Source organism: Pollachius pollachius (genome assembly GCF_949987615.1).
Source record: "Pollachius pollachius genome assembly, chromosome: 8".
NCBI lineage: Eukaryota > Metazoa > Chordata > Actinopteri > Gadiformes > Gadidae > Pollachius > Pollachius pollachius.
The window spans coordinates 16,580,884-16,592,447 of NC_136941.1; the positions used below are offsets into that span (position 1 = coordinate 16,580,884).

General features: G+C 50.3%; 1 protein-coding gene across 1 annotated transcript in view; it reads left to right on the top strand.

Moving 5' to 3' along the window:
• The first annotated feature begins 4,619 nt into the window (after positions 1–4,619).
• Positions 4,620–11,564, top strand: part of LOC307079547 (adenylate cyclase type 6-like) — a 36,114-nt gene continuing 29,169 nt past the window's right edge. Inside the window, exons 1-3 of the mRNA XM_079741959.1 lie at positions 4,620–4,737; positions 6,975–7,203; positions 7,730–8,690. Coding sequence (XP_079598085.1) covers positions 7,731–8,690 — 960 coding nt within the window. The 5' untranslated portion in view covers positions 4,620–4,737; positions 6,975–7,203; position 7,730. The remainder of the gene's footprint in view (positions 4,738–6,974; positions 7,204–7,729; positions 8,691–11,564) is intronic.

An 11,564-nucleotide genomic window follows, 5' to 3' on the forward strand; every position in this document is an offset into this window, starting at 1 on the left:
TCACATCAGCCGCTACAGCCCATGCAACACCTATGCAGTAGTGCAGCACAGTGGGATGCTCCTCGAGTCTCTTAGCGCGTGTCCTCTGCTCGCTGCACACAGAGATGAAGGTGTGTGTGGTGGGTGTGTGTGTGTGAGAGAGCAGCCGAGGAACGCGCCACATCTCCCTCCTGCCAAAAGGCCCGCGGATGAGATTCATGCATCTCTTTGACATCACATAATGGGAAAAATCCATACTGACCCCCCCCCCCCCCCCCCCCCCCACTGAACGAGATCACTAGCGTTTCCTCCATCATTGCATTACTTTAACTCAGTTTTCTTCGCATGAACGATACGTATCAATGCTGCACACGTATAGCATTTCTCTCACACTGTCACCGTCAAGCAGCTGAAGCAAAGAAGACTAGGGTCCCGTCGCTTTACAGTTTGTTGAAAAAGTTCATACTGGCATAAAGGTGTCTAAGCTCAACCCTGATGGCAGTCGCTGGAACTCCCAATGCATGGAAGGATGCTGGGAGTCCAGTATAAAAACTGAGCCTTAGTCCTGAGTGGTCCTCACCTGTTACCAGTCAGCCAGGTCATTCAGGCCTGTTATCTTGTGGCACATCTTTCCCCCATTTACGTATCACATCATAGGCAGGGAACCATCCTATACCCCAACACAGGCTATACACACACACACACACATACACACACACACACACACACACACACACACGCATCCACGCACACACATATAGTATCGGCATTACGTTTTACGGGCCTCAGTTGTCAGTGGAGGGAAACAAAGAGAGGGGAAACAAATGCCACCATCCAGGGGAGAACTCGTCCACCCCATGCAGAGGACGGGCAGCCTATAACGGGGCATAAACTTCAAGCCATGGGGATAGAGTGTATCAAAGCTCAATTGAGATGCAGGTGGGGGCTGAGGCGTCTCATTCAAAGAATGAGCAGGTCGGTTGTTGTGTGCCTCTCGGTTGGGAGTCGATGACCTTAACCAAGACGCTTGGCTGCCCATTCACATACTGCTGTCGCATGGACACACTGTCTGTTCATTCTAAATGGTAAGCGGGTGCGTGGATGTGGCTGATGGGTCCGCCACTACCCCTCAGTACTGGCTTGATGCTCAAAGAATATCTTTTATCATCTGACAAAGATATTGAATCGAATCGATTTTACATTTGACTATTAGTGATGAATGCTGTTACTATAAACACTAAACACACGTCTTTAAATTATTTTCATTATCGAATTTGGACATGCAGGGTGTTCAAACAATATTCACGTTCAATTCTATTTAATTGGTTCAGTTTCAGAGATTTTACTTTTTCAATTACAGCACATCTTAGCCTGGATGCTTCCTTGACCTGAAAGCATTAATTAAAAATCTAGGCTGGCTTGGGATTTCAATAGAACATATTGCTTCCTTCAAGGAGCCTACTGCACTCTGCTGGACAAAGTTATAACTGCAACCGTGGCAGAGAAACAGCAATGCATAAGATACTTATCAGATACCTCCAAGTATGTTAGTATGTCCAAGTACCCGCCCCCCCCCCCCCCCCAGACAGTAGAGAATTCTTCTGTCCTTGACCTGTAATGGGCCAATGTGTTTGTACATCAACTCAAATGGCAAGAAGTTTAAGCAATTTGACCTGAAGACTCCTCAAATTGTATTCTATTTGATTCAATTTGTATTCAACAGCAATCTCATCCGTAAGCCATTCTGGTTCAAATAATGCAACAACATCATCAACAATCAGCCATCAACAGCCATTTATATAACATAAAGACAAATGTTGTTGTTTTTTCGTTTTTTTTACCGGAAGCAAGACAGCGTATTCTGGGCCCAAATGGTTTTATCTAATCCAGCACCAGTCAGCCAGCATTGCTATGGTCGAAACTCATCAGTGGTCTGCCACCAGACACTTCCACAATGTGGTCAATACAGTAGGGTTTAAATACATGTCCAAAGAAGGATGAAGCGAAACAGTAGAAGAGAGCTGAGGAGATACCTGGCGTTTGATGAAGCTGGAGGTGGTGTCAGAAGACGTGCTGCCATCTGAACGTTTGAAACGACTCTTCCTTTTAGGTAACTTTCTGGGTATCTGGAAAACAACATACATGGAAGGGCATGAGTTTAACCAAGCTGGCGGACGGACGGACGGACGGACGGAAGGACAAAATGACCAACGGACAGTTAGATAGATAGATAGATCGATAGATCGATCGATAGATAGATAGATAGATAGATAGATAGACAGATGGATAGATACATCAAGTTTTGGGCAATAGGCCTAATATATTGGTCCGTCCAACCCGGAGGTTGAGGGGGTACATTCTATGGGGAATATTATGCATGATGATGAAGAAAGCTGATATGCAAATTATCGATATAGCTCTACGAATCCTCATAGACATCCATATTATTTATATATATATAGCAGTGTAAATTCCGTATTGACTCAATTGGCAGTGTTCGCTAAGGCCTTGTATAAAAATAGGCTACAGGTGAGTACAACTCATGTTTACACTTTCAGGCCAATCATCACAGGCGCTCTTATTCATTGTATTAATTTAATAATCCGTTTGCTTTAGAGGGGACACGTTGAAATAAATAATAAATGTTCAATGCAGAATCGACACGGCCTGAGATGCGATTCAAAGAGGAACAAATATAGATCCAACGAGGTGGTAGGATACTCTATCTCATGGCCGTATGCCATGGCATTAACACAATCAAACCATGCATATTGTTCCTCATCCTGATCCAAGACGTGGTGCTACCAATCTGTTTAACCCGCGATCTCGAAGGCACGGAAAAAAAAAGTAGCTCAGTCTTCCTCTCCAACAACAAGTAGCATGGACCGGATTGTGTCGACAGACACCTCCGGCGGCTCATGAGGAATCCATCCACACGCTTACCTGGAAATAGTGGGACTGGGGGCCGGTGGTCTCAGCACCAGTTACAGGGTCTACTGGAGATTTTGACATTTTGACTTGCACCATCTATTGGGGACGTGGGGAGGCGGGATGCACATCGAGAAACAAGGGATCCAAACACATCGATATGCAGTCGAGGAGGAGAGGAGGAGATGAGAGAGCAGACGCGGACAAACCTCCGCGATGTTCATGCGTGGTGACGCACAAGACACCTCAACGCTACAATACACCTCAAAACGTCCCGATGCGAGGGGAGACCGTCTGTCACTGAGTGAGGGGGAACGGGAGGCTGAAATCACCGAGGAGGTCTAGACGCATCGTCGTTCGCGCGCAGAGCCCGATGCAAAAGCCCAGGCCTGTGGACTGTGTACTCCCACACTGGCTCTCCCTCTCTCGAACCCACTGAGATCGCTCTCTCTCTCTCTCTCTCTCTCTCTCTCTCTCTCTCTCTCTCTCTCTCTCTCTCTCTCTCTCTCTCTCTCTCTCTCTCTCTCCTCCTCCAACCCTCTCGTTGGCTGCTTGCCGTTTGTTATGTTTCGCCTCCTCCCACCTTGCCTCGGCTATAGGCTCCATCCAGTCACTGTGTGGTTATATAAAAGTAATATCGCAACTTTTCCTCTTGTATTGGACTGTATTCCTTTGCAACTTTTTACAAATAAAGAGGGTAAAATAATAAAACAGATTATAAAATAATAGAAAAACGTATAATATATTATAATACAAGAAACACCTAGAATACAATAAAACAGAATATAAATGCATATAATATAATATATAAAACAATAGAATAGAATAGAAAAACATAATTGAATAGAACAGAGTAGAATATATTAGCATACAATTTAATATAATAGAATGTAGAAGAGATTATAGTAGAATAGCGTAGGTCCCTGCTTGGTGGCAGAGAAACATAGAAATAAAGAGAGGGCTGAGCCCTGGGCAAACACCAGTTTATTTACTCGACCGTTTCTCTTCCTCTCGCCAAAATTGAATCCATGTTTCAGCGTAGAAGAAGTGGCAGTCGTTTCAAATGAATTAAATTGAAAATGTTATTGACCTGGTGTGATCGGTAATAAGGGATGTATTTTCCTCTTTGCAAATTATCTAACCATCGCAACTCATTCAGAAGAAAATAATATACTGACTGATATATAGTTGGTTCCTTGTGTAAATTTAACATTTTCTCCTTTAGGGGATAGTCATTGCGGCTATTATAATGCGTATATTTTATATGTTTACAGAGTTGAATTCGAATGTGTTTGTAGTGCACAACATGTAATGTTATCATATGTGATTGAAATCATAACACATGCAATGAGAGAGCCCATAATACTTGACAATTCATAGGGTCGATCTATATAACAATTATGCTGTGGTCCTGGGCTTTCCGCAGTACCCGCCTCGACCACCAGAGGGAGCATGGAGTTGCTAAAAGTGGGACTAGTATAGCGTGTGAGCGACGGCGGCGCGTCTGAGAGAGAGAGAGAGAGAGAGAGAGAGAGAGAGAGAGAGAGAGAGAGAGAGAGAGAGAGAGAGAGAGAGAGAGAGAGAGAGAGAAGAGAGAGAGAGAGAGAGAGAGAGAGAGAGAGAGAGAGAGAGAGAGAGAGAGAGAGAGAGAGAGAGAGAGAGAGAGAGAGAGAACCAGCAGCTTACTGGATTCTCCGTTTAATTCGGATCGCTCCACCACCCCTCGCCACTGTGAACGTCCCCGACGCAGCGTGCCGACCCGGGCCTGTCTCTCCCGCGATCGGATGGTCTCATGCGGTCTCGTTTGAAAACAAGAGGAAGATGTTCACGGTGAGTCCGAGTACATGAGCAGCCAGTGCTTCTGGTGCACTGCAGGCCCACATGTATGTTGTCAAACGTCCGTCTGGATGCTGTTGTTGGGGGAACTGTTATAGGCCTATATGCTTATGTCAGTGGATCGTTTGGTCCAAGTGGGTATTCATGAAAATGATTACAATGCCCAATCCAGCCGCGCGCCATCTCTGTTCCCAGCGGCAGCAGAGGAAGAAGAGCCCTGCATGCTTTCCACTGATGCTCAGTTACACGTTTCTGATTGGCGACGCATTACATGCATCCGATCAGTCGCGTTTATTTTCCATTATTTAAGCAAACAAACATCATGGCCGTTTCGTAAACACCGTTGCATCTCTGGTCTCTATTCGTTGCAGACCGTGGGCCTACTTAACGTCCCGATGCTCGAATCGGTACCGTTTCAATGACATTACTTCAGAGACGTGTTTATAAATAAGGCTCAGCGTCCCTCATTCCTGACCCATCCGCTAATGGATGCTGTGGAATGTGACACAGGCACGTTTTCTCAAGCTGCCTGCGCCTGCATCGTTGGCTCATGATGGTAAAAAAAAAAAAAACACTAACGGAATCAGCTTTCATTTTGACATGTTGCAGGCTATGCGTCCAAGTTGGAGCAGTGGACGCTGATGGCCACCACAGGGTTGTTTCCCCGCTATAGTAGTCACACACAGAGGCCATCCTGTTATGTAACGAGGAGCCTACGCTCTCTGAACGCGGGCAAGGCCTCTGCATGGAATGGTATGTTGTATTGCAAATGGTTGAAACACAATCAAAAAATATGCCAGCAGCACCAACATCTTACGGGTTAGTTATTTGCAGTGGCTTGCCCTCCCCCTCCTTGTAGTCTATAGACAAGTGATAAAGCGATGGGACTGCATTCCCTCACTGCCTACGAAGCCTACATATGATGAAGAGCAAAGCCTACCAACGACTGCCTTATGCTAGGATGGTTTGTGGATCTAGTGTGTGTGTGTGTGTGTGTGTGTGTGTGTGTGTGTGTGTGTGTGTGTGTGTGTGTGTGAGAGAGAGTGCATGCGTGCGTATACATTCGTGTGTGTGCGCGTGTGTGTGTCCTGCTATACAGTTGAAAATGTCCACTCAATAGCCTTTCCCCTTTCCTCTCCCTCCCTTTGCAAGCGCTAGCGAGGAGACCTCAGATCAGACTGCAGCCGAGAGCAGGCGAGCAAACACAGCCGACATGCAACAACCACCACGACATTTGCAACGGGGGTAAAAACGCGTTGCGATTGTCGACCTTGTGCGTGGGAATGGGGGACGCGTTGGTTTTGGGATGAGCCTCGAGGTGCTCCGTATTGAAATCGACCTGATCCTGTCTGAGCAATAACATTGAATGGAGACGAAGCAACAGCGATTTTTCTTTTTTGCTTTAATAACGCAGCATGCTCTCCGATTCGAGCGTCTGTTCACGCTCTCCGTCCGATAAATAAATAAATGAATACATGGAAGCCTATTAGTTGGTTGTGTTTGTGTCTTCACTAATTGGAGGTCCGGTCATAATTTGGGGTCCTGTAACGTCCGATGATAACCGAGGTATTGCTCTGTACGAGAACAACAACACAAAACTGCTACTCCGATGAAATAATAACATGATGGGTTCCATAAAATGACATCTGCCGTGTAGCAAGAATCATGAATCATACGCATATATTTCATAATACAGCAGGCAAAATAAACGATACAGCACATTCTATAGGCTTCAATCTTGACCACACTAGTGAATATAAGGTGCATGAGACCAAGGTCCTTAAAAAACTACAAGGGTGTCACGTGTTTATATGATTTGTGGACAATACTTATCACGTATCACGTGTGCCGTTAAGTTGAATTAGCTTAATATACTGTGTGTTTTCTAAGAACACAGTCTGATTTCCTGGTGTTATGTCGGTGTATTACCCATCCCGGACGTTTTGTGTGCTGCCCATCCCTCCCGTTTTGTGTGATGAAACAAGAAAAACAAAGGAAATCATCTCCAGGAAATGTGTTGCTATGCCGTAAAAACTTTTCCCATTCATGAATGACATCCGGCCAAGTTAGGAAGCTGTACTTCATTTCCAGGGGGAACACATCCGCTTTGATAACAGTTTATAAACGATCTGAAAGGGGTGGCCACGGAAGACGGCCGTGCCTTTCGTCCTGATCTGATAGGCCGAGAGGATCTTCATGTTGTGTTGTTGTCTCTGGTCTCTCCCCACCAGAGCGAGTGGGGGCCTCGGAGCTAGATGTGGCGCAGGGGGCCAGCCTCCTCATTAACCTTCTGTCTCCCACCGCTGGCTCTGGGGTTGGCGTGAGGTGTCCTCGCGCCCGGGTCTGAGCTACAAAGACGCACCACCCACTGCTCTCGTTACCCTAACATCTGCCCAGAGGGATAAATGAGAGGACCGGCCGGAGAACGACGGGCGGCAGCGGGCACGCGATCCCCAACAGGTACTGTCCCTCCCCCCGTCCCCCGGTATGTTGTGTGTGTCTGGGGAGTCGCCTGGCCAGTGGTCGGTCAGACACGGCCCGGGTATCGCTTTAGTATTCAGGGGCTCTTAGTGCCGCCTGGGATCCTTCAACGTAGACGCATGGGCGAGGATAACGCAGGTAGGATCTGAGGGCGTTCAGCGTTAGATGAACTGAGGACCAGAGGATGTGTCGAAGTGTCGCTGCAAATATATCAACAGCCTTCTCAATCATTCAGAAATGTGGGTTGAGTTCCATACTGTGAACACAGCCATAGATTCTTCTGTTTGTTTCCTTCTCGACAAAGAAAGAAATGCTAGCCACTTGTAGATTCCACACAGCTTGAAAAAACGACTGTAGAAGCCACCCAGTTAAAGCCCTCCTCAGATGTAAACAGTGTCTGAACATCTGGGACCCCCAGCTGTATGTTGCTGCATGCCTTTAGTACCTGCTCTTCCTCTAAGCCCCCCTCTGCTCTCTCTCTCTCTCTCCACCCCCCCCGCCACAGAATGTCCTGGTTTAGTGGCTTCCTAGTCGCCAGAGTGGACGACCGCAAGACCGCGTGGGGGGAGCGCAATGGCAAGAAGTCCAAGCGGAAGGGCGGCTCATCCCTCTGCAACCCCCGCTACATGAGCTGCCTGCGGGACCCAGACGCCATGGACCCCCCCTCCGGCGCCCCCCTCCCCCAGCAGCCCCGCGGCGGCGGCGTCGCCGTAGCCGGGACGATGGGCGGCGGGGGCAACTTCGGCCACCGCTGCGGCTGGCAGGAGGACCACTACGGCAAAAGGGGCGGGGCCGCCGGCGAGGGCGTGGGCCTCAAGTCAGTGGACCTGGGCTTCGAGGACGGGGAGCGGAAGGGGGGCCGCAAGGGCGGGTGCAACGGCGGCAGCGGGGAGGTGGGGGACGAGGGCGGGGCCGGCGGCGGGGTGGTGAGCGCGGCCGACTGCTGGCTGCGCGTGATGCGCGTGTTCCAGTCCAAGAAGTTCCAGTCGCGCAAGCTGGAGCGGCTGTACCAGCGCTACTTCTTCCGGCTGAACCAGAGCTCGCTGACCATGCTGATGGGCGTGCTGGTCGTCGTGTGCGGCGTGATGCTGACCTTCCACTGTGTGCACGTGGCGCCGCGCGCCGCGCCCCACGTGGCCTACGCCTCGGTGCTGTCCGTCGCCATGGCGCTGTTCCTGGCGCTCATGGTGGTGTGCAACCGCAACGGCTTCCACCAGGACTACATGTGGGTGGTGAACTACCTGGTGATCGGCGTGCTGGTGGCGGTGCAGGTCCTGGGCGTGCTGACGGTGGCGCCGCGCAGCGCCTCCGAGGGCATCTGGTGGTCCGTGTTCTTCATCTACATCATCTACACGCTGCTGCCCGTGCGCATGCGGGCGGCCGTGCTCAGCGGGGCGCTGCTGTCCGTCATCCACGTGGTCACCACCTGGCAGCTGAACCAGGAGGACGTCTTCCTCTGGAAGCAGGTGAGGGGGCAGGGCGCTGTCCGTCTGTCCGTCTTTCTGTTAAGGGTTGGCTTAGCTCAGGGGGAAGGGCGGGATGACTTGTAGCCAGGAGGTTGCTAGTTCGACCCCCGGCTCCTCCTTGAGCGTCGAGCCTTGCGTGGTTGACTCCGACATGTGTTAATGTGCGTATGAACTGTTGTAAGTCGCATTGGTTAAAAGCGTCTGATTAATGTAACTGTCATTTAATTGTTCACCGTGTCTGTGTGCACACCCGAGCTTGTGCAAAAGGGTGATCTCATCGGATGACCAATCAGGAAGTAGCAGTCTGTTTGACCATGACAGGGTCTTCTTGTGACTTTTATGGGAGACATTATTATGTAGCGAGAAGTCCCACAGTCGGATTTGGAGTGCGAGTTCAAATGCATAACCGAAGTGTGAAGAATGTATGAATACATTCAGCCATGAATTTGTTTGTGTGTTTGGACATGAATGGAGACACACACATGCACACCTTTTTGGATACAGTCGTGTGGGGCTATACAGTGTGTGTGTATGCTCTTGCATGTTTGTGTATGTGTCTGTGTGTGTGTGTGTGTGTGTATGCGTATTGGTCTGTGTGTGGCTGTACAGTGTGTGCGTGCTCTTGCGTGTTTGTGTGTGTGTGTGTGTGTGTTTGACTGTGTGTGTGACAACGGGAGGATGATGATATAAAACAGTGTCACCCTGGCCTCTGTGCTCTCACACAAGGCACGCTTTGTACTTTCCTCCCAGGGAGGGGTGGTGGTGATTGGTGTTGTTGTAGCGGTGACTGCAGTCCGTTTAGCCACCGTAACTGATGTGAAGCAGTTGGTCTCTATTGAAACAAGATACGCTCTGAAGTTATCAGGAGGCTGCTATGTGAAAACCACAGGGAGCGATAACGGGAAGGTTTGCTCTAATTATCCTAGCGAGCTGGGGACATTTTTTTGCAGTCAGATATGTTTCCCGCCAGACTAGGCCGACGACATTCTACCAGCCCAATAAAACACACAAATACACGGAAAAAGTACGTCATGTTACGATCGAACACCTGTCGGTGAATCCCAAACACAGGGCTACACCGCCGCTCCTCCAAAGCAGGAAGTGGATGTAACGTTCACTGTGCGTTTTTCCCCCCGGGCCCTGCCGCGCAATGTTTATGACATACAGGCAGCACAGTTAATTACGCCGGCGTCGCCTTTGTTTGCCGTCGATAAGAAGGAATGAATGCCGTGAGATATGTACGGGGACGGGGCCCATGCTGTGCATTTCTAAGGGCCTGCGTGGACCGTGTGACACGGAGCGCCACGGTGTCATCAATCAGCGCATCACGCCTGTGTGAAAGTATTTCCTCTTTCTCCAATAACTCATTAACCCAAGCAACGATATCCCTGTGCCGATAATGACCACCTCCTGTAGGTGTTGGGGACATGGAGCCAGGTGTCTCTTCTTAGCAGCCAGGTGTCTCTTCTGAGGAGCCAGGTGTCTCTTCTGAGGAGCCAGGTCTCTCTTCTGAGGAGCGAGGTCTCTCTCCTGAGGAGCCAGGTCTCTCTTCTTAGGAGCCAGGTGTCTCTTCTGAGGAGCCAGGTGTCTCTTCTGAGGAGCCAGGTCTCTCTTCTGAGGAGCCCAGTCTCTCTTCTGAGGAGCCAGGTGTCTCTTCTGAGGAGCCAGGTGTCTCTTCTGAGGAGCCAGGTCTCTCTTCTGAGGAGCCAGGTCTCTCTCCTGAGGAGCTAGGTCTCTCTCCTGAGGAGCCAGGCCTATCTTCTGAGGAGCCAGGTGTCTCTTCTGAGGAGCGAGGTCTCTCTCCTGAGGAGCCAGGTCTCTCTTCTGAGGAGCCAGGTCTCTCTTCTGAGGAGCCAGGTGTCTCTCCTGAGGAGCCAGGTGTCTCTCTCCTGCGGAGCCAGGTGTCTTTTCTGAGGAGCCCGGTCTCTCTCGTGAGGAGCTAGGTCTTTCTCCTGAGGAGCCAGGTCTCTCTCCTGAGGAGCCAGGTCTCTCTTCTGAGGAGCCAGGTCTCTCTCGTGAGGAGCCCGGTCTCCCTTCTGAGGAGCCCGGTCTCTCTTCTGAGGAGCGAGGTCTCTCCTGAGGAGCCAGGTCTCTCTTCTTAGGAGCCCGGTCTCTCTCGTGAGGAGCCAGGTGTCTCTTCTGAGGAGCCAGGTGTCTCTTCTGAGGAGCCCGGTCTCTCTTCTGAGGAGCGAGGTCTCTCTCCTGAGGAGCCAGGTCTCTCTCCTGAGGAGCCAGGTGTCTCTCCTGAGGAGCCAGGTCTCTCTTCTGAGGAGCCAGGTCTCTCTTCTGAGAAGCCAGGTGTCTCTCCTGAGGAGCCAGGTCTCTCTCCTGAGGAGCCAGGTCTCTCTTCTTAGGAACCAGGTGTCTCTTCTTAGGAGCCCGGTCTCTCTTCTGAGGAGCCAGGTCTCTCTCCTGAGGAGCTAAGTCTCTCTTCTGAGGAGCGAGGTCTCTCTCCTGAGGAGCCAGGTCTCTCTTCTTAGGAGCCAGGTGTCTCTTTTGAGGAGCCAGGTCTCTCTTCTGAGGAGCCAGGTCTCTCTCCTGAGGAGCTAGGTCTCTCTTTTTAGGAGCCAGGTCTCTCCCCTGAGGAGCCAGGTCTCTCCCCTGAGGAGCCAGGTCTCTCTTCTGAGGAGCCCAGTCTCTCTTCTGAGGAGCCAGGTGTCTCTTCTGAGGAGCCAGGTGTCTCTTCTGAGGAGCCAGGTCTCTCTTCTGAGGAGCCAGGTCTCTCTCCTGAGGAGCTAGGTCTCTCTCCTGAGGAGCCAGGTCTCTCTTCTGAGGAGCCAGGTCTCTCTTCTGAGGAGCCAGGTGTCTCTCCTGAGGAGCCAGGTGTCTCTCTCCTGCGGAGCCAGGTGTCTTTTCTGAGGAGCCCGGTCTCTC